Source organism: Pseudophryne corroboree, chromosome 6, assembly GCF_028390025.1.
Source record: "Pseudophryne corroboree isolate aPseCor3 chromosome 6, aPseCor3.hap2, whole genome shotgun sequence".
Lineage (NCBI taxonomy): Eukaryota > Metazoa > Chordata > Amphibia > Anura > Myobatrachidae > Pseudophryne > Pseudophryne corroboree.
In genome coordinates, this window is record NC_086449.1 from 601,079,818 (window position 1) to 601,104,015 (window position 24,198).

The window sequence follows — 24,198 nt, forward strand, 5'->3', positions numbered from 1 at the left end:
GAATGAGATGTAAGGTAGTGAGCGGCTTGCTCATGAGACCTTACAATATAGAGGGATGGGCTAGGTGGAGACAGGAGGAGCAATGGAACCATGGTGGACACTGCAGTAGTGATCTAGTTGATAATGCAAGCAAGAGTGAAAGGGTTTTTAAGGGTGAAGACTGAAGAGTAGTGCTGAAGATGGCTTGGGGGCAACATTAATGAGAGGAGAGAAGAGGCTTAGGTTGAGCTGGGATGGACAGTATCTAGTGATGAGGACAGATATGTATGAAGATGATGCTTTGGTGAGGGTTTTGTAGATGAGGTAAAGCAGCATGAAATTTCTGGAGAGAATAGGAATCCATTGAATGAATTTACAGATAGGTGCATAATCAGGAGCACCAGGAAAGAGAATAAGCTTTGCTGCTGCATTCTTTACAGACTGAAGAGGGAAGATAAGAGATAGAGGGTACCACAAGGAGGAGGTTGCAGTAGTCCAAACAGGAGATAATAAGGGTTTAGGAATCATTTTTCAATGAGAAAGGGGCACATATTTTTCAACATTGCAAGGGTGGAGGTGGCAGGACTAGGAGAGGGATTGGATGTGAGGGGTGAGTTCCTGTTCCAACTAACCAGTCTGCGTATTAGAAGCCTGCATCAGAAAAAGAAATATAAGTTAATAATTTCCAGTGACATTTACAAAGTCTGTCTTTGCAAAACCAGAGCATATCACATGTGAGCCCTGTGTAATAGTGCAATGTAGTCAGCATATCAGGAGTCACAATGTCGACAGTCAAAAGGTCGGCACCATGTTACATGTCATAATGTTGACATGGTTAAAATATTGACACCTAACATGACGCCACCTGCAAAATGTCAACAGAGTCAAAATGTTGACCCATGAAATGGTGATACTCTCAAAATGTCAACAATACAGTTTTTATGGTTTAGGGTTGGGGTTAGCATTACAGTTAATGAAGGTTTTAGAGTTGGGGGTTAGGGTTGGAATTACAGTTAGAGTTGGGGTTTAGGGTTGGAGTTGCAGTTAGGGATGGGGTAGAGTTGGAATTGCTTTTAGGAATGTGGTTAGGGTTGGAATTGCAGTTAGAGTTGGGGGTTAGGGTTGGATTACAGTTAGAGTTGGGGGTTAGGGCTGGAATTGCAGTTAGAGATGGGGTTATGGTTGAAATTGCATTTAGGGATGGGGTTAAGGTTGGAATTGGAGATAGAGCTGGGGGTTAGGGATGGATTACAGTTAGAGTTGGGGTTTAGGGTTGGAGTTGCAGTTAGGGATGGGGTAGGGTTGGAATTGCTTTTAGGAATGTGGTTAGGGTTGGAATTGCAGTTAGAGTTGGGGGTTAGGGTTGGATTACAGTTAGAGTTGGAGGTTAGGGCTGGAATTGCAGTTAGGGATGGGGTTATGGTTGGAATTGCATTTAGGGATGGGCTTAGGGTTGCAATTGCAGTTAGAGTTGAAGGCTAGTGTTGGATTACAGTTAGAGTTTGGGGGTTAGGGTTGGAATTGCATTTAGGGACGGGGGTTAGGGTTGGATTTGTAGTTAAGGATGGGGTTAGGGTTAGAATTGTAGTTAGGGATGGAGTTACTGTAGGGTTGGAATTGCAGTTAGGGATGTGGTTAGGGTTGGAATTGCAGTTAGGGATGGGGTTAGGGTTGAATTCAGGTTTAAATTGGGTGTCTACATTATTTACCTGTTGACATTTTGAGGATGTTGACATTTTATCCAGCAATGTGTTGTTCCTGATGACATTATGGTGTCTAGATAATGACTGTCATCATTGTGATTGTTGACAAAACATACTGGACCTGTAACTGCATCATTAATGCATTGCGCTCATGTTTAAGTGACAACCAGTCAGGTTACATGATTACATAGAAATATCAATCATGTATCACAAGGTTACATAAAGTGACTTACAAATCAGGTTTGCAGGGGAGGTCTGTCAGCATTTGGTCTGGGGGAAAGAAACACAAGTAAGTGACCCGTAAGACAGAGACACATCATTTAAATTATTACATACATATGCTATTATGAAAAAAGGCAGACATATCAAGCCATGAGTAGCTAACAGCCATGTCTAAGTAGTCTCTACCAATTTCCTGAACTATCCTGTGACTTTTGGTATGGGTCAGGGATAGCACTAATAGGCAAACAAAAGTACAATATAGGCAATATATACAGTAATCTCACAATACAGGAGAAACTCACTTTTCTCTCCAATCTATCCATTATCTGTAAAATGACACAAGGGGCAGATGCACACCAGCCGTGTTTCTCTAACCAGTATATTAATTTTCTGTTTTATAAGTAGGACCCTTTAGTCTGTTATTAACATATGCATCACATATTTTTGCTGACATTTTAGTTCTCAATTGTCCACAAAAATGTAGCATTGCTTAAAGAGAGAATATAGACAATACCATAGACTGTTCTCATTCATGACTCCTTTTCCTTATTTAGGACTCTCACTTCTGCAGTTTCGTAGATAACCTTACAGAATATGCAACACGGACCATATTGGCAGCCCCTGTAATGAACGGCAAAGATGTTGTGGCTGTCATAATGGCTGTCAACAAAAATGATGGTACCTGCTTCACCGGGAAAGATGAAGAGGTAAGGAATGAAATTCCACTTACAATTCTGCAAACTCAATAACACAAATACCAACAGAGGAATATACTATATAGGAAATGTAACTAAGTGCTAACAAAACATTTTTTTTCTTAAAAAGTCATGAACAAAATTGTACTAACAAACCTTGCTTTACTTGTTTCAAAATACAGTATCTCCCAACTGGATCCCTTTACACTGCCCAACATCTTCACCTCTCGTCCTCATTCACTATCTGCTCCCAATCCCAGTTACAAGGCTGTCTTCATGCTGCACCCATTCCTCATACAACCTTTCTCAAGCCTCCAAACCTTAAAATATCACCTCTTTATGGAGATTATCAAAGTTCCTAACCACCCTCTTAACTCACCCTAGGCTAATCTACATGACTACCACCAGGGCCGGACTGGGACAAAAAATAGACCCTGGCATTTTTGAAGCACACAGGCCCACCTCGGTGTCAGCATCTGACTCCTCCCCTTACTATTCCCGATTCCTCCTACTTCTTAGTCTATGCTCTTACAAATATAAATTAATATTATAACAACATACAAGTGTACATCATTCTGTATTAAAATTAGTGATGTGCACCGGACATTTTTCGGGTTTTGTGCTATCCTTTTCCTAGCATGCTGGGGGCCGCCCATCGCTGGGCAAGGCCGCCCAGCATGCTGACCGGTGCCTCCCCCCCCCCTTGATGAAGCAGAAATTGCGATTGCCTCACAATTTCTGCTTCATTGTAGAAATTAGTGATGGCTCCTGCCGACGCAGCTTAGCTGCACCCGCAGGAGCCCAGCCGCCGTGTTCAGAATCGTGGCGGCTGCGTGTGAGGTCACGCAGCCACCGTGATCACGCCCCCAAACCCCCCCCCCCCCCGTTTTGCCACCTCCAACCCCCATTCCCGCCGCAATGCCTCCGCAATTTTCCTTCTCCTCTCTGGAAACAGAGCATTGCCCACGCCCCCACCCCCGCCCTGCGACTGCCTTAGCCCCTGTGACAGGATCATTTAGCCTCATTACGCACTTTTGTACTATGCAATCAAGCTGGAGCAATAATAAATGTGTGGCACTTTAACTCAAATATTCCTATTTTATTATAGATTGTGCAGGGCCCTTTTTCTCTTAATATAATGTACACAAAGTTTTTTAATATGTCATTGATACAGATTTGAGATGTGATATGTGCAGCTTTCTGTTATTTTTTTATTTTTCAGGTGTTCCTTAAGTACCTCAATTTTGCCAATCTGATTCTCAAAGTGTATCACCTATCCTACCTGCACAACTGTGAGACGAGAAGAGGCCAGGTATGGGTTGTGTGGGGTTAATGAGAAGAATATGTTATGTTTGGATGACATACAAATGAACACACTCAAATAATCAATATTGCTTTGTATTGGAAAACATAAATAATTAAATATTAATTGGCTTGGCATGCAAGGTCACTACGATGTAATTTGAAATCCTTTGACTCGCATGCTTTGGGCCGCCCATAGCATGGCAAGGCTGCCCAGCATGCTAACTGCAGCCCCACTGCGATTACGCAGTAATTGCGCAGAAATTGGGGAAGCCTCCTGCTGGAATAACCTGGCTGTGACGGCAGGAGGCCCGCCGCCATCTTTTTGATCAGAGTGGCTGCATGTGATGTCATGCAGCTGCCCAGATAACGCCGCCATCACACCCCCATTTCGAAGCCGCAACGCTCCATCTCCATCTTGGAAATGGAGCGTGCCGCACCACGAAACACCTCTGCCTGTCACGTAAATGCAGGCACAGGATGGCCCTTGCGCATGTGCCTACATCGTCATTGTAATTATTGTGGTTGGATCGTTATTTGCGATCCAACCTGAATGAGCTCCATAGTACTGTAGTGTGTACACGTTTCCTGATAAGAAATCACTTTGCATCAGATACATTATAGTACACTATGCTGTTGTGAGGCTTTGTGAGCATGATCATAGTACACTATGCTGTGGTGAGGCTTTGTGAACATGATTATAGTACATTATGCTGTGGTGAGGCTTTGTGAACATGATCATAGTACACTATGCTGCGGTGAGGCTTTGTGAACATGATCATAGTACATTATGCTGTGGTGAGGCTTTGTGGACATGATCATAGTACACTATGCTGCGGTGAGGTTTTGTGAACATGATCATAGTACACTATGCTGTGGTGAGGCTTTTTGAACATGATCATAGTACACTATGCTGTGGTGAGGCTTTGTGAACATGATCATAGTACATTATGCTGTGGTGAGGCTTTGTGAACATGATCATAGTACACTATGCAGTGGTGAGGCTTTGTGAACATGATCATAGTACACTATGCTGTGGTGAGGCTTTGTGAACATGATCATAGCACATTATGCTGTGGTGAGGCTTTGTGAACATGATCATAGCACATTATGCTGCGGTGAGGCTTTGTGAACATGATCATAGCACATTATGCTGTGGTGAGGCTTTGTGAACATGATCATAGTGCACTATGCTGTGGTGAGACTTTGTGAACATGATCATAGTACATTATGCTGTGGTGAGGCTTTGTGATCTTGACCATAGTATGCTGTGGTGAGGCTTTGTGAACATGATCATAGTACACTATGCTGTGGTGAGGCTTTGTGAACATGATCATAGTACATTATGCTGTGGTGAGGCTTTGTGAACATGATCATAGTACATTATGCTGTGGTGAGGCTTTGTGATCTTGACCATAGTATGCTGTGGTGAGGCTTTGTGAACATGATCATAGTACACTATGCTGTGGTGAGGCTTTGTGAACATGATCATAGTACATTATGCTGTGGTGAGGCTTTGTGAACATGATCATAGTACACTATGCTGTGGTGAGGCTTTGTGAACATGATCATAGCACATTATGCTGTGGTGAGGCTTTGTGATCTTGACCATAGTATGCTGTGGTGAGGCTTTGTGAACATGATCATAGTACACTATGCTGTGGTGAGGCTTTGTGAACATGATCATAGTACACTATGCTGTGGTGAGGCTTTGTGAACATGATCATAGCACATTATGCTGTGGTGAGGCTTTGTGAACATGATCATAGCACATTATGCTGCGGTGAGGCTTTGTGAACATGATCATAGCACATTATGCTGTGGTGAGGCTTTGTGAACATGATCATAGTGCACTATGCTGTGGTGAGACTTTGTGAACATGATCATAGTACATTATGCTGTGGTGAGGCTTTGTGATCTTGATCATAGTATGCTGTGGTGAGGCTTTGTGAACATGATCATAGTACACTATGCTGTGGTGAGGCTTTGTGAACATGATCATAGCACATTATGCTGTGGTGAGGCTTTGTGAACATGATCATAGTACATTATGCTGTGGTGAGGCTTTGTGATCTTGACCATAGTATGCTGTGGTGAGGCTTTGTGAACATGATCATAGTACACTATGCTGTGGTGAGGCTTTGTGAACATGATCATAGTACATTATGCTGTGGTGAGGCTTTGTGAACATGATCATAGTACACTATGCTGTGGTGAGGCTTTGTGAACATGATCATAGCACATTATGCTGTGGTGAGGCTTTGTGATCTTGACCATAGTATGCTGTGGTGAGGCTTTGTGAACATGATCATAGTACACTATGCTGTGGTGAGGCTTTGTGAACATGATCATAGTACACTATGCTGTGGTGAGGCTTTGTGAACATGATCATAGTACATTATGCTGTGGTGAGGCTTTGTGAACATGATCATAGTGCACTATGCTGTGGTGAGGCTTTGTGAACATGATCATAGCACATTATGCTGTGGTGAGGATTTGTGAACATGATCATAGTACATTATGCTGTGGTGAGGCTTTGTGATCTTGACCATAGTATGCTGTGGTGAGGCTTTGTGAACATGATCATAGTACACTATGCTGTGGTGAGGCTTTGTGAACATGATCATAGTACACTATGCTGTGGTGAGGCTTTGTGAACATGATCATAGTACATTATGCTGTGGTGAGGCTTTGTGAACATGATCATAGTGCACTATGCTGTGGTGAGGCTTTGTGAACATGATCATAGCACATTATGCTGTGGTGAGGATTTGTGAACATGATCATAGTACATTATGCTGTGGTGAGGCTTTATGAACATCGCAGTACACTATGCTGTGGTGAGGCCTTGTGAACATGATCATAGTACACTATGCTGTGGTGAGGCTTTGTAAACATGATCATAGTACATTATGCTGTGGTGAGGCTTTTGGAACATGATTTTAATGTCGTATTTAAAGCAAGAACAAAGTACAAGTTTGTGTCTATGTTTTAGCAGGCATTGTTTTCCAACCCATATGTACAAGCTCTTATTCAACAATAATATAGCAGATATTAATCATACATATAAGAATTAGCTAAACACGAATAACACTGTAATCTACATGTAAATATTGCATTAGTGCATAAACTGTTTTTTTTTTTTTCTATTTTCTCTAGATACTGTTGTGGTCGGCCAACAAGGTTTTTGAAGAGCTCACAGACATTGAGAGACAGTTTCACAAAGCACTTTATACAGTTCGCGCCTTCCTTAACTGTGACAGATACTCTGTGGGGCTTCTTGACATGACAAAGACAAAGGTGTGCAAACAGTGATGCTGGGCAGAGAACGTCCATCTACTCTGTGTTACAAAGAATTTGAAAGATGTGGTTGCTTAGTGCCTATAGGCCTGTGCAAATATTCCATCTACTTTCGTCAGTTTTGTATGTTACAGTATGTCTCCTAGCTTTAAGATTGGTAAAGCGGGAATGATAATGAGTGTTGAGTGCTGTTCACTAGGACAATTGTCACTACGGGTCACCACCTGTAATCATAGGCGTGTGCAGTCTGTGTAATCGTTGAGTCGTGGCATATGAGAGAGTTTTGCCAAATGGAAACTATAGTATTTACTAAAAAAATAAATACATGAATAAATAAATAAATATAATGTCCATATATTTTTTTGCAGGAATTCTTTGACCAATGGCCAATTCTAATGGGTGAAGTTCCCCCATATTCTGGACCAAGGACTCCAGATGGCAGGGTAGGTACCTAGTGATGAGTTAGAAACCCATCATCCATGTTCTTACAAAGTATGTTAAATATGATTTGTTATCACATTCTTAAAATCAGAAGAAAACAGTAAAGTCCCGTACACACTAGGTGACACACTACAGTAGATGACATGAATGATAACGATCTTATATAAAATTGTTCATATTGTCTAGTGTGTATGCCTGAATGATGAATGATGCGTACACCCACGGGTCGTTCTCATTGAGGCATTATCTACCGAACATGCAGCTCAACTTTATCTATATTGTTGAGCTGCATGTTCTGGGAGTGCGGGGAATGATGTCACCTAACGATATCGTTCATCAATATTATGCAGTGTGTATGCACTGGCGATCTCTCCTAATTAGCAATCAGCTATATAGTGCTGATTGCTAATTAGCAGAGGTCGCCCAGTGTGTACGGGGCTTAAGGCAGTGTACACATCAGGATGATCTCGGCACGATATGTTGTTTACGGCAAAATCAGAACGTATCGGGTGTACACCCAATTGCGTGCTCCCGTGGGTCGTACGCGATATCTTCTAGTAGGCCGTGCTGCATCACCAACCAGAAGATATCGTGTGTGATGCCATGCTGTATGCTAGATCGTGTTGTTGTACCACTGCATCATGCAGTGTGTACGAGCAGCACCATATGTCAGCCTGTTGTGTGCGCGGCCTAAGTGCCTTTCATGTTTTGTCAAAGTACGACATTCCTCAGTTCAAATCCTTCCATTTCCACCTCAGTTTACTCCAAGCAATACCAATCTGAATGGTCCACTTGCAGTGATTTCCTAACTCATAATACCACATGCTAGAATAGGCTCCATAAACCCAACACTTGTTTAACTCCGCACCTTAGAAACTGAGCCCAAAAATTGTTACTTAAATGTTACTTTTTCATTATTTTTGTATACGCAATTATAAACATTTGTTTTAACATTTTCAGGAAATATCTTTTTACAAAGTGGTCGACTACATTTTACATGGAAAGGAGGAGATTAAAGTTATTCCGTAAGTTGTAATTTTATTATTGCTGTTCATTTGTAAGTATTTAAACTATTAAAAGTTGTGGGTTCATTTATAATGTGCCACTATATATTAATCAATTTTATATTGAATACAAAACCCCTTGCTCCTCTTTGAGTACCACCTACACAATGTAATGGTGCACCAATATTTACAGGTTTATTGATGAACTAATAGAAAACTAAACAGACATGTTTATCTTTAGGTGTAGACAATATATTATCTTTATGAGCCGCAAAATTCTGCCAAAAATCCTCAACAGATATAGAGTATATTAAAGATGCATTGCCGTCTAGAAAAAATATTTTAATAAACCCCCTAGCCAGAGGAAGCATTCAATATCACGGCTGTCGGGATCTTAGTGCAGCCCCTGTGTATTAATATTCCCTTAGTATTGCTGTTCAGTGATGAAGTATACAGTATGTTAGAATTATGTAAATAAAAGACAATAACAAATATTATATTTCTTTTTCTTAGGAACCCACCAGCAGATCATTGGGCCTTGGCTAGTAAACTACCCACATATGTTGCAGAAAACGGTCTCGTAAGTAAAAGTGATGTACAGTACACAATGTTGGACTGGGGCATGTAGGTAACACCGGGGGAATGCAGTGGTAGGGGCCCATGTGTAGGGGTGTGGCCAGTCTTCTGAGGGGGTGTCGCCTTCCACCTCATTGATTTGACTAACCATTAGAGAGTGCAACATCTGGGCCCCTTCATAAATATATACAGTAAATTCAGCTGCTGCATGCATGACAATGTACCAGATTAATAACAGATTAATAACAGCAATGCACTGTAGAAAATACACCATAGTCCAGTATAATGTAACATATGTATAATGTATAATTCAAGTGCACAGTCTAGAACCTGACCCTTAGAGTAGGAGGAGGGGCCCCAGGCAGTGGGGCCCACCGGTGGTTTCCCCTGTACCCCTGTGGGCCAGTCCAAGCCTGACAGTAAATTACACATGCGTCACTGGTGAATATATTGCCAAAGAACATTAAAGAAAGGTCACTCTTCTATAACAAAGTCTTACCTAGCCGTACAAAAGCTTTTGCTTTTAGTATTACTGTTTGTCATAATTCCTGTTATTGAAACATAAGTCTTCAAGTATATTTCCAAAATGAATCACATTTATAATGGCAACTGTGCCTAGGGTCATGTGACTGCAGGGTACTATATCAGGCAATCAGAGCCGGCCCTAACCAATATGGCGGCCCTTACAAATATGATGCCCTAGGCAAGATTTTGGCTAGTGCCTCCTAGCTCCACCGCTAGTTCCGCCTCGGACTCCACACCCCTTTCCCAGCACCATCACCCCTCACCCATAGCAGTCCTCATTTTGGTGTTCCTACTCCCTATATTTTAAATGGAAACAGTGCGCACATTCTGAAAAAAGGGGTGCTTTCTTGCTGGTAAGAGGCATACAATTGGGGACACAATACTACCCCCAATTCAAATTACGCCACACAGTAGTGCAACTTTTTTCACATTTTATCATGTGATAGTGTCCCTAATTCATGTTACATCACAAAGTAGAACCACTTTACCTTTACTCCTCACAGTAGTGCCCTTTATTCATACAGGTTGAGTATCCCTTATCCAAAATGCTTGGGACCAGAAGTATTTTGGATATCGGATTTTTCCGTATTTTGGAATAATTGCATACTATAATGAGATATCATGGTGATGGGACCTAAATCTAAGCACAGAATGCATTTATGTTACATATACACCTTATACACACAGCCTGAAGGTGATTTCAGCCAATATTTTTAATAACTTTGTGCATTAAACAAAGTGTGTGTACATTCGCACAATTCTTTTATGTTTCATATACACCTTATACACACAGCCAGAAGGTCATTTAATACAATATTTTTAATAACTTTGTGTATTAAACAAAGTTTGTGTACATTGAGCCATCAGAAAACAAAGGTTTCACTATCTCAATCTCACTCCAAAAATTCCGTATTTCGGAATATTCCGTATTTCGGAATATTTAGATATGGGATACTCAACCTGTATTACATCAAACTGAATTGCTCCTTATTCTCCTTACACCACACCATATCGCCAGAGGCATTTCTAGAGAGAAGGGGACCCATGGGCAGGCTCCGTGTGTGCGCCCCCTCCTCTCCTGTAGCCATCACCACCGCTGTCAGCGCTCTCAGCACCGAGATTCTGGCACTGTGCCAGAGTCTACAGCGCTTGCGCAGGACTCTGAAAAATGGCAGACGCGCCATTTTCCGGAGTCCTGCACATGCGCTGTACACTCTGGCACTGTGCCAGAGTCTCTAGCGCTCAGTGCGCTAGCAGTGGCCGTGACAGCTACGGGAGAGGAGGGGGCCCACACACGTTCACTGATGGACGCTGGAAAGGTGAGTATAGAAGAAATGGGTGTACTGTGTGCGATGTGGGCGCCCTCTGGACCCAGGGGCTCATGTGCACCGCACACACTGCACCCATTATAGATGCGCCAGTGCATATCGCTCTTTATTCACATTAGACCACACTGCAGTGTCCTTTCTATACCATACGCCATACAGTAGAGCACCTTATCCATGTAATGCCACACTTTAGTAATGCATTTATACACATAATACCACACTGTAATGCCCCTTAGATATATGATACACATTATTAATGTCCTTATAAACATAATATGCCTTATATATTATGCCAACCTTTCTTAATGCCCTTATACACATAATGTACCTTTCACATATTCCAGGAATACACAATAATGTAGCATTTCGTATGCAGATACAGCCGCAGTCACACACAGAATATAGGTGGTCATTCCGAGTTGTTTGCTCTGTAATTTCTTCGCATCGCAGCGATTTTCCACTAATTGCGCGTGCGCAATGTTCGCACTGCGACTGCGCCAAGTAAATTTGCTATGAAGTTTGGTATTTTACTCACGGCATTACGAGGTTTTTTCTTCGTTCTGGAGATCGGAGTGCGATTGACAGGAAGTGGGTGTTTATGGACGGAAACTGGCCGTTTTATGGGAGTGTGTGAAAAAACGCTACAGTTTCTGGGAAAAACGCGGGAATGGCTGGAGAAACGGAGGAGTGTATGGGCGAACGCTGGGTTTGTTTGTGACGTCAAACCAGGAACGACAAGCACTGAACTGATCGCACTGGAAGAGTAAGTCTCGAGCAACTCAGAAACTGCACAGAGAAGTCTTTTCGCAATATTGCGAATCTTTCGTTCGCAATTTTGCTAAGCTAAGATTCACTCCCAGTAGGCGGCGGCTTAGCGTGTGCAATGCTGCTAAAAGCAGCTTGCGAGCGAACAACTCGGAATGAGGGCCCTAGGCATGCCGCATATCATTTTAATCAGCAGAAGCTGCTTGTGGCCCAGGCTTAACAAATGCCCTAAGCATTTGCCTAGTTTGCCTATGCCTAGGGCCGGCATTGCAGGAAATTATCCAGGTACACTTTCAGCTGACACCCCTTCCTCCAACAGTTAGATGGGTGTGGTATGTTAGATAGACTAGACTTAGGTCGACAGTTTCTAGGTTTATCACTATTGGTCAACAGTAAGTAGGTTGACATGGTTTCTAGGTCGACAGGGACTCTAGGTCGACATGTACTAGGTCAACATGAAAAAAGGTTGACATCGTCGTTTTCTTGGTAGAGTGACTGGGAACCCCAATTGCTTCAGGCAATGTGCCTCACTGCGCTCGGCACAGGTTTCCGTTCCCAATTGTAGTCCACGTGGATCGTAAAGTATAAAAAAGTTTAAACATTTTTTAAAAAGTGAACTCTTTTTGTCACGTCGACTTGGTACATGTCAACCTAGAAACCATGTCGACCTACTTACTGTCGACCAATAGTGGTTGGCCTAGAAATTGTCGACCTAAGTCTTGTCGACCTAGAGACCGGATCCCTAGTCAGACATACAGTAGATGCAGGTGCAGCGTAGAGGAAAATGAAAGCAGTAAGTGCAACTATAATTACATAGATATCTGGTTGGTTGGTTGGTTGGTTGGTTGGTTGGTTGGTTGGTTGGTTGGTTGGTTGGTAGATAGATAGTACATGGATAGAGAATCAATAGGTCGACACAAGATGGTCAACAGTCAATAAGTCAGACAGGGTCAAAAGGTTGGCAGTTAAATGGCCAGCATGGATTTACTGTAGGTAGACAGGTTCAAAAGGCTGACATTATTTTTTGTGAGTTTTAGGGTTCGGGTTATGGTGTGGGGTTAGGCATTTGGGGAAAGGTTAAGGTTAGGCTGCTGGGGTTAGGCACTTAGTAGAGGGGTAAGTTGAATACACACTGGAGAGATGTTGGGTCGATTTGGCGTTTACGGGTGTGTATGGGTGATTGTGCAATTCCCGCTGCACATCAAACCTAGCGACATCGTAAGCGACCTTGTTTATGCTTATGAAGGACAGAACATGATCGTCCCTTCCTTCATAAAACTCCTTCCAGTGTGTACACACAACCTGTGCTCCGATGTCGGAACAAATGCCCTTCGCTCCAGTGTGTACCCAGCTTTAGGAGTAGTCTGCGGAAGGGCACAGTTAGGGTTAGGCACCAGAGTGATAGTTAGGGTTAGGCACTAAGAGGAGGTTCAGGGTTATGGTTAGGGATAGGATTAGGGTTAATATAACAAACAAAAAAGTGTCAACCTTTTCTGTGTAAACCATTTGCATGTCAACCTTTGAACCTCTCAACCTTTTGACCCTGTTGACCAATGTCCATGTCGACCATTTAACTATCAAACTTTTGACACTGTCAACCTATTGACTGTCGACTATCTGATGTCAACCTATTGACTGTCTATCTATGTGCTGTCTATATTTCAATCCACACCCAATCGCATCGAGTGCTAGCAGTTAGACTTTATCCAGTAGGCCACATGATAGTGCCTTGTACTTACACGTTACAAGTAAGGCCTTCCTGGCATTATAAGCTATCCAGTGGTGCAGTCGTTTTCTTCGTAGAGTGATCGGGAACCCCAATTAGTGCACCGTGTCCCCTCACATGGCTCGCTTCGCTCGCCATGCTTCAGGCAAAGTGCCTCACTGCGCTCGGCACAGGTTTCCGTTCCCAATTGTAGTCCACGTGGATCGTAAAGTATAAAAAAGAAAACCACATTGTGCTCAGTGGCGTAACTGCTGCCCCTGCAGAGGTTATGGCTGCTTTGGGACCTACAAGTGAGGGGGATATGGTCATTAGGTCGACACTACTTAGATCGACAGTCATTAGGTCAACCACTATTGGTCAACATGCGTTAGGTCGACAGGGTTACTAGGTTGACATGGTCATTAGGTCAACATGTACTAGGTCAACAGTTCAAAAGGTCGACATGAGTTTTTACATTTTTTAAACATTTTTGAACTTTTTCATACTTTACGATCCAAGTGGACTACAATTGGGAACGGTAACCTGTGCCAAAGCAGTGAGGCACCTTGCCCGAAGTATGGCGATCGAAGTGAGCCATGCAAGGGGCACGGTGCACTAATTGGGGTTCCCTGTCACTTTACGAAGAAAACGACACCAAAAAAAGTTTAAAATAAGTAATGTCGATCTTTCGACCTGTCGACCTAGTACATGTCCACCTAATGACTATGTTGACCTAGTGATCCTGTCGACCTAATGCATGTCGACCAATTGGGGTCGACCTAATGACTGTCGACCTAATTTGTGTTGACCCAACGACCCATACCCCAGGTGAGGGGGCCCTGGCAAGCCACACTCCTGGGTCCCCCATGCTATACTCTCATAAGAGCAGAGCAGGGGCTAACTTATGAGTATACATGGGTCTGGAACATTCAATATGCTCCTCAGTTCTCTTGTACCAGACATGCACATTCTTAGAAGAAACTCCTCTGTTCGTAAAGTGCAGAGAGGGGTCCTGGGAGGCTGGAGCCGCATCTTTGAAAACTCCCACAAATAATGCTATGGGGCTTTGCCCATGGTTATGCTGCAGGGCATAGAATGCTAATTAGAACATACAGATAGATTTAGACGTTGGATGGAGTGTGGCTTAGTCGAACTCTGCTGCAAACAGGAAAATTGTTGCTGCCCAACTGCCTTCGCAGCTAGGCTACGGAGGCCAGGGGGCTTCACTTATTTAGCAATGCGATAGCTATTGAATTGCGATTGCATTGCTGACAGCCATTAGCATGCTGGGCAGCCTTGCCCTGTGTGGCCGCAGCATGCAAGTGATAGTGGTTGCAGTTTCGCTATTTTAGCAAAACTGCAACTGAAGCTGAATAAGGCCCTATGCTCCAAACTCATATGACAGAGATCCAAAGTGACTCATCCAAAACCACATAGTGCTGACACTGGAACTCAAACTCGATTCACTAGCAATGATCTCAATGTCACTGTTGTACACACTTCTGGAGCAGGACTCTGTGCTGCCCTGGGCTGGCTCCGCCCTGTGAACACATGACATCATGACGTTACACTGTGGGGACATTCTTCGGATGCTATGGATGGTTTTACAGGCTGCAAGGTGCATGTCCGAGCTTTGCAGCAGCGCTACTGGCTGCAGAGTGCTATTCCAGGCACCCTGCTAGCCAGATGCAGGTGATATGGGGCAGTGACAATGCCACCCCGAGGCCACTATGCAATTGGAGATAGCACCACTCAGAAAACCCCTCAGTATGGCCCTGCTCTACAGGCATTGGGCACTGCATGACTACTCATTAACGTTCCATTCAGTTATTTAGGTTTTCCCAAGCTGTAGAAAATACTGATTATATTGTTAATGTGCTTCTTTCAGATTTGCAATATTATGAATACAGCAGCTGACGATTACTTCCAGTTCCAGGTACAGTCTTACAGGAGAGGGGCAAATAGCATGTGTAGTTAGGGCCCATGAACACATTGTTCCTTGTGTCCTTTTTCAGATTATTCAAGTATTGATTACAAAAGCAGATACTATTACACTATGGTGAGAACATTGCCATACTGTATACACTGTATAACACAACTGAGAGAGTGTTGCATGACAGAGTGTACCATACCACCTCACTGAGGGGGAGATGTATCAGGCCTCGGAGACAGATAACGTGGAGAATTTGCCCAGAAGCAACCAATCAGCTGTCATTTCAAGGACTGTGCAAGATAAATGACAGAAGCTGATTAGTTGCTTTTGGCAACTTCTCCACTTTATCTCTCTCTGAGGCATGGTACACCTCCATAGTACAAGCTACTGTAGATGGCTACTGATCTCCTCATGGTATCTGATATCTGTTTAGTTTACAGTAGGGGAATATTATATTCCCCCATAGGCTTATTTGCTGATACTAAGCAATCCTTTTTTCTATCACAGATGGGAATTTTTCTGTATACAACTCTAAACATCATATTGTCTCTTTATCCGTATGGTCCTGTATTGTTATGGCCAAACATGTTCTCATCTTTCCACAGAAAGGCCCACTGGACGATTCTGGATGGATGATAAAAAATGTCCTTTCAATGCCAATTGTCAACAAAAAGGAAGAGATTGTGGGGGTGGCCACGTTTTACAACAGGAAGGATGGAAAGCCTTTCGATGAAATGGATGAAGTATTAATGGAAGTAAGTTATTAGTCCTGACATCACTAACGGGCTTCTTCCAGCAAGGGCGTCCAGAGAGTACTCTGGTGCCATGCTCTGGGGCAGATGTACTAAGCCTTGGAGAGAGATAAAGTACCAGCCACTCAGCTCCAAACTGCTGTGGTCCAGCAAGGGTGTCCAGAGACTATTCTGATGTCATGCTCCTTCTGAAATCTATAACTGATATCAGGCTTCCCTTTCTGTTATTCTTAATGTTATTTCCATATCTTACAATTTACAACATATTCGGGCATATTCAGTTAGCCGCGGCCGGACCTATTCAACTAGCGGGGCTTACCCCAAACATGAGCTACGAGGAAACGTCAGCGAGAAAATGGCAAAATCAGGGGTTCACACGTGTGGAAACCCCATTGATTCCGCAGTGGGTTTCTGCACAGCGATCGCCGATTTTAGTTGTGGGAAAAAAGGTTATTTCATTGAATAGCCTTTCCCTGCGCTGCAGGGATTTTAGCCGGCATTTAGCCACAGAGTAAATTGTATTCCAGGGAAAACAGAAGTGTATATTTATTCTTATATCAAAGAAGACTTTCTTATGGATTCTGAAAAGATGACATTGCAACGCACTGATACAAATAAGTAACATCACATGTGCACAATTTACTAAAAGCAATTTAAGCATATATTAATGACTTTGAGGCACCTTCACATATAGGGGGATATATATCAAACCTTCGAGAGAGCTAAAGTGGAGAAGTTGCCCATAGCAACCAATCAGATTCTGCAGTAACTGTCATTTCATAGACTGTGCTAGATAAATGACAGCTAGAAGCTGACTGGTTGCCATTGGCATATTTTCCACTTTATCTCTCTCAAAGGTTTGATCAATCCAGGGACGTGCAGTGAGGTAAATGGCTCAGGAGGCACTGGCTAGTATCAGAGTCAGATTTACACACAATATATAAGTCAAAGGGTTCATGTGGGCATTATACACAGGTGGATCAGTATATACTGCTGCGGAAATGCTAGGCAGAGGAGGCACTGCCTCTCCTGTCACAGACTTTTTACTCCAGAGTTTTGACTATAAAAATCATTAGAATACTACAAAAAAGATTTTTCTAATAAATTCTTTGTATTTTTCATATACTTTATATAGTACAAACTCTGGCTTATACATTAATATGACAGGAAAGGATCTACCTCACCTGCCTCACCTCACCGCATGTCACTGGATAAATCCCACCATTTGGAAAGAGATAAGGTGGAGTAGTTGCTCATAGCAACCAAGTAGCTTTTCATTAACATTTATCTAGCACAATCTATGAAATGACAGAACCTGGTTGGTTGCTATGGGCAACTTCCAGAAACATCCTAGAAAATGATAGAATCTGATGGGTTGCTTTGGGCAACACCACGAGTTTCATTTTTTGAAACTTTAGTAAATCTACCCCAAGGCTTCATCCCCCAAACAGTGGGAGCTAAAACATTGGAACCAGTCTATCACATATTCAGTGCATTTGCCAAGATCCATTTGAAATGAGTGCTGTTTTTTTTTTTCCATCACTGAAACACAGCATTTTATTGAAGGCATTGCGGAAGATGCGAAGTGGGACCTGCATCCCTTTGTTTAGTGTAAAATACTAATTTGTGTACTGCACACGCAGTGTCATATACACCCATGTGTCATATACAAGTAAGATTGAATGTTGGAAGGAAGGGGTGCGTGAGTGCAGGTAATGTATAATAATGTGTGATGATCATCAGCACGGACTATTGTTATTTAAAAAAAAAGGTTTAATAAATAAAACTGTTAAACAACACCGTCTCCCATATAACCGCTTTTTCCAATCTGTCAGGCACCAATATCTGTGTATGGTGTTCTCTTCTGTCTCCCAGTCATGCCATAGATGACACATGCTGCAAGCCGCTCTGGTTATTAATGGTAAAACCCCACGATGGGCTTTAGCTGCTATGAATTATATTAATGCAAAGCAGTTCACTTGCCAATGTAGTTCATAGCAGCTTAATAGCCATTTAATCTTCTGCCATCATCATCATCATTATCCTGAGATGAGATGAGATAACAGAAGAAAATTGGAGGCACTACAAGTACCATTGTGATCCTTGTTAAATAGGATCCCCCATATATAGAGCATGGGGAACATTTTGCAGGCAAGAACCAGCAAGTCTTATCTCCAGTAATGAAACCTTTATAACTAGGGAGAAGACACTTCCACCAGAGATGGGGCTTTTCATTGTTTAATAAATAGGCCCATTACTATGTTACTGTAATAAATCTGCACGTACAATGATGTTCTCCAAAGGCACAAATTGCCCCAATACATATATACTCATAAACTTCTCTTTCATACTCTCCTCCTGCAGTCTTTGACGCAGTTCCTTGGCTGGTCCGTTCTAAATACTGACACTTATGACAAGATGAACAAACTTGAGAACAGGAAAGATATTTATCAAGACATGGTTAATTATCACGTGAAATGCTCCAATGACGAGTTACAGATAATCCTGGTAAGAACACATTCTGCACCATTCTCTATGACTAATTATTAATGAAACCATTGTATGTCTGTGTGTCAGTACAGATAGGTGGCCTGTCACCATGAGGATCAGTATTATTGTGTGCACTAAAAGTGTTCCCTCTTCCAGTACCTCCCATAACCTTACATCATTCCTCCTCTCACGCTGGCAGCGCAGTGTCTCTGTTAGCACTAGGGTCACCAGGAGACCCTAGCACTGTGCCAGAGACTAGTGCGCATGTAGAGATCTCCGGTGATTTTCTTATTGCACATGCACAAACTGCCAGGAAAGTAACCGCTGCTCCATTTCCCTAGTGATTTGTGCAGCGTGGCTGCCGACGCTGGCCTCTGGAGGGGTAAGTATTCAAGATATGGGTGCTGGGTGTGCAGTGTTGGCTTCCCTGGACCCGGGGCCAGTGTGCACAGCACACCTCGCACCCGTTATAGATACGCCACTGGATAAACAACTTTACCTATTAAGTTTAATCATTCAAATTTATTATCAGGAGCATTAATTAACCATTAACCCATTACAAAAGATCATTGCGTGTTTATAATGTCATTCACTCTCTGAGAAATTGTGAATAGTATATGCTATTGGATATATTGAAAACCATTGGTTACAAGAAAATCTATATTGCTTTATATACCATAGTATTATGTGAGAAGTTCACAACCAATCAGATGGCTTCCTCATCAGCACTGAATACTTCTATACTTTCACAGCGGAGATTAAGGGGCAGATTCTTAGTTGGATACAAAGTGGCTGTATTTGCAGACAGCTGTGTAAATCAGATTTACTACCTCATGGTAATGTGAGATTCCATAGGGCCAAAGCCCATGTATCTGCAAGAGGAAAGCCATATCACCCACTGGCTTTTGCCAAATGCCGAAACCATTATGCCATGCTATGTGCAAGAGATCCGTGTGAAGCAGGCTTCCCTTACCTGTATGCACAACTGGGAATTGCACAGAGCATTAGATACACAACTATGATAGTCAATGACACTCCTGCAAGGCCGTGTAATCCCGTGTGCTCACTTTGTCACAGGCCAATTCCCACCCTGAGACACCCAATTTCACAAAAAGATAGATCTGGCCAAGTTCTGCATGACTTAGAATAGGAGACACATAGGGAACATGCTTATATTCACTGCTGCACATGTGCTATATGCCAATCCCCACCATTTGTGTCCGTGTTCAGGGATCCCTCCAACTCAGAACCTGCCACCCTGGTTTAATGCAATATACAATCAACACTGTTAGAATTCTACGCAAAACCCCTATAAGTGACAACTATGTGCTAAGTAACTGAAGATAATGGGAAAGAGGAGAGTAAATTTAAATATTTAGTCATTCATTTGAATTCACATTAAGTCATACAGGGATACACAGTGTACAGTAAAGCAGGTGGGTAACTCGCTAGCGTCCGGCTGTGCCTGTGTGTGACAATAGGAAAGCCACCAATCACAGGCCATAGATCACTCACCCACAGCAACTGAAGGGGCCTTTATTCAGAGATTTTCATGCCATAATAAACCATGTAACACTAATGATAAATAATCCAGCAGCTGTTTTGCATGGCTTTAAGCTTTGTTAAGTTTAGAATACTTCTAAGAAATTATAACTTTTATGGATTTCACATTTTCAGAAAGGTATGTACCTCTATGCAGGTCACGGTGAGACCCAACAGTGCTGTTCATGTTTCATGTTTTTGCTGACATAAACTGTCTTTTACTTACAGAAAACCAAAGAAGTGTTTGACCGGCTACCGGAGGACTGTGAAGAGGAGGAATTATATGAAATACTGGTAAATTTAGTCATTGTAGACATTCATCTGCTTGAAAATATCTTAACAGGAGCAGAAACAGTGTAATGTGTCAGAGTAAATAGCATATAGCGACATGTTATCAGAAACATGCATGTGGTTAATGGAGACTGTTACTGAATGGAAAAATACTGCAGTTTAAGATAACAACATGACAATAGGACTGTGTCACCCAATATGACCAGTTCCACCCGCTACACAATTACAGTATCTCTATTGGTTTTCTCCATCTTACGTCACATTTAACAATAAACCTTTTATGTTCTCCTTTCAGTAATTAACAAACAATAAGCTTAGTTTGTTACTGTACCGCTTACGCCATCTATAGATGGCAATAGAGAAATAGTCCCCACTGCCAGCCTTTCCGGCTATAGCAAAGCCTTCCGGGCATGGCTAGGTCTCTGTCAGACTGACCGTCACACATGAGCATGACACAGCACCTCATCACTGGTGATAGGCTGCCAGCAACCGAGCGTAGGATACCTCCAAGGAGAAGGACGTTACTGGACCTCGCCAGAGGGGTAAGTAATGTTAAATACCAGTGGTAAATTAGTTAGTAAGCAGGTACTGCATGCCACTAGTAATAAGTGCAGTTCTTAAATATGGCACTTAGTTTTGTTTCACAATTGTATCAGTTACTTCATTCAATACAGATTAAAACAAAGAATAAGTGGGAAAATGGAAGCAAACTGCCTGAGAAGGTAAAATAACATATAGTGGAGGGAATAGGTATTTAATTTACCAATAGACGTTAAAAGGTAAATACAGTGTTGTGAGGGTGTCTGTTGCCGTGCAGGTGAAGATTCACTACTTACCAGGTGCTGCCCCCTCTCCTTCAGGTCAGGGACCCTTCCAAGGACCTGGAAATTACACTTGGACCTGGACACAGCGGCCCCCTTCCATGAGCTGACAACAGATGAGCTAGGAAGAAAAGTGAACCAATTAAGGGGTATCAACTCTTCTTCCACCGGAAAAGAGGATACCCCAGGGGTGGTGGTGACCTTCACCGGTTGGGTAAAAGGTCATCACAGGCACAAAGCCTCAGCCACCCAATTTTCACCTACCAGTGCTCTTTCGCTGAGGTGTACCCTGGACCTAGCATGGCCGTGCAAGATCCACCGAACCGGCACACAGGGACAGATAGACAGAGGGACAGACGAACACAGATGATGCTCACCATTGCTAATCTTGTACTGAGATCTTCCTCTTCAATTACAGGTCCCTGTAAGGAGGCAAACAAACAACAGCCGGACAGGGCCTAACACTCTATCCTGGTGTAACACCACTACACTGACTACACCTGCAGAGCCCTCAAACTAACTCTGTGTGTGGTGCAACAAAACTAAACACAAACTATAGGGAAACTTGGCCCTGCACTGAAACAACAATCCAATAACACAGTACAGTACAAGTATCTACAACGGTGCTGTCCCTTTAAGTTCCTATCTGCTTTAGATTACTGGGGAGTAGGAGCTGTACAGCCTACCCACCTCCCATACACTAACTTACCAGTGTCTCAGGCCCTGTGGGCCTGCCTGCATGTACACATGGGTGTGGCCTGGGCCTAGTGCCCAGTACCACCCTTAGTCCCCTGGGGACTCCTTTTACACTGGGCCTAGGGTCCCCTAACTATCCTCCCAGTCCTGAGGCCTGCAATTACCCACGGGCCTAGTGCCCGCCTAACATGTGGCCAGTTGGAGGTATCTGGCCCAGATAACTCTTATTGGGGTGTTCCTACTAAATTAGAGGCCTAATGCCCACCATGCGCCCACGGGCCTAATGCCCGCCTCTCATGCCCAACCCAGTGGTGTGGGCCTACTGCCCAGACCACCAAACACTGTTTGCTGTCGATGCTCCTAGCTGCGCACAGGCCTAATCCTGAACTTACCCCTCAGGTCTAATACCTGCGCCCTGGTGGTCTAGGGAGGTGAGGGGCAGAGATGAGCCTCACTGAGGCCTCACCTGATCCTATAGTCCTCCAGCGCCCCCATCCTGGCCAGCGACGCAGCCACCGCTGGACATCCTTCTCCTGGTTCCGGCCTCTTCAGCGGCCACCGGAGCTCTTCTCCCTACAGCCGCCGTCTTCTTCTCCCGCCAATATGCTTCTGGTCTCCGCCGGGCTCTTCGCTGCTCTTACGCGCAGCCTTTTCTCTCCTCTCCCTTCCGGCGGCATCTGACATCAGATGCTGGGGGCGGGGCCTATGACGTGGCGAACGCCGATTGGCTCGCCGTGCCCATCGGTGGATTGGATTCTGCTCCGTGAGCTGTGATTGGCTCATGGAGGATGCCAATATTCAAATGCCTCCGCAGCCTCACCAATGCTGGGATCAGACACTTGATTCCAGTGCTGTCCGCCACTGTGTCCTGCAGGGAACGCAGATGGGACAATCCTGCATAATTTGTGTGTGTGGGAAGGTGCAGTGCTGAGGTCCACCTTTGTGACCCCCCTCTGCTTCTGTGAGCATGCACAGTGACAGGAGCATGTGTTCTAAAGTCCCATTTGGAGGAGACTGAGGGGTGCAGTCTTAAACTCTGTGTCCCGCAGTAACCCTCTATCATCTCCAAATGGGGCTTTACTGTATATATGCCTGTGACATTGCACACTTAGAGAAGCAGAGTGGGTGTCACAGTGAAGAGTGGAGACTGCTAATACATATAACTACTTAAGACATAATAAATCATGGTCAAATAATGGCTCTGACGTATATTGTTTTATCCTTATCTTAAAAAAGAAAAATTGCACAAGCATTGGATTACTTACATGACCAAAGGCCATCTCAGATCACTCAGGAATGCTGGGCTTTTCAGGCTTCAGGGGTCAGTAAATCTCAGTCAGAAGCCAGACATACTGGCCTCTGCACTCCCAAAAATGGGGATGACACACCTCTGTTTTCAGTAATGCTGCCCAGTGCCACCCCCTCCCCGCCCCCAAACAGCCACAGCCTGTCAATTAGTGTGCAGCTTAGGGTCAGTTTTGCACTTGTGCAGAACTATACTGCGTATGCACAGTCCTCCGACCATAGTAGTTGTAGGCAAATCATTGGGGTTGGGTACAACTATGAATTTGTCCGAGTGTCCTATGCTTTGTGCAATGTAAGAACTGAATGGTACTGTAGTGTATTTTTTGGTAAGCGCCAGAGACTGGTAGAAAGCAGCATCATCTACTGATATTAGAGGATGCAGGAAATGTAATTACCAAGTAATTAGCCAGGTGCTGATTGTGAGCTGTTATGCTTAAAGCAGCTAATAATAAAACAGGAATAGTTAGTCCCCCAGGAATCATACAACAAAGGACGAAATTAGCGCTAACGAGCTGAATATGATAAAAAGATATATATAAATTTATGCATTAAACAATCCACATTGCAACATTGTGAGATCAATAAAGATAAAAATAAAAACTACAAAATGATCACATATAGCACTGCGTTTAAATTCAACTGATATAATTGTATGCCAGCTGGAATTTCTGCATCAATTCATCTCATCAGTATAGCCACAGTCCAGGAATAGATAGATGTGCAAAAATGGAAGTAGTTACCAACTTGGATTTGTGAATGGGGACCTTTTCACAGCTTGACTCTGGATTCCAATTGGTGCTATTAGAAGCTAAGGTCCATTTGC

At 43.3% G+C, this 24,198-nt stretch overlaps 1 protein-coding gene across 2 annotated transcripts in view; it reads left to right on the forward strand.

The window, feature by feature from the left end:
• Nucleotides 1-24,198, forward strand: part of LOC134935500 (rod cGMP-specific 3',5'-cyclic phosphodiesterase subunit alpha-like) — an 81,350-nt gene that overhangs the window by 17,393 nt on the left and 39,759 nt on the right. For both annotated transcript variants that reach the window (XM_063930533.1, XM_063930534.1), the window contains exons 2-11: nucleotides 2,459-2,611; nucleotides 3,822-3,911; nucleotides 7,061-7,201; nucleotides 7,570-7,644; nucleotides 8,603-8,667; nucleotides 9,160-9,226; nucleotides 15,434-15,481; nucleotides 16,084-16,233; nucleotides 18,595-18,738; nucleotides 20,491-20,556. In XM_063930533.1, coding sequence (XP_063786603.1) covers nucleotides 2,459-2,611; nucleotides 3,822-3,911; nucleotides 7,061-7,201; nucleotides 7,570-7,644; nucleotides 8,603-8,667; nucleotides 9,160-9,226; nucleotides 15,434-15,481; nucleotides 16,084-16,233; nucleotides 18,595-18,738; nucleotides 20,491-20,556 — 999 coding nt within the window. The remainder of the gene's footprint in view (nucleotides 1-2,458; nucleotides 2,612-3,821; nucleotides 3,912-7,060; nucleotides 7,202-7,569; nucleotides 7,645-8,602; nucleotides 8,668-9,159; nucleotides 9,227-15,433; nucleotides 15,482-16,083; nucleotides 16,234-18,594; nucleotides 18,739-20,490; nucleotides 20,557-24,198) is intronic.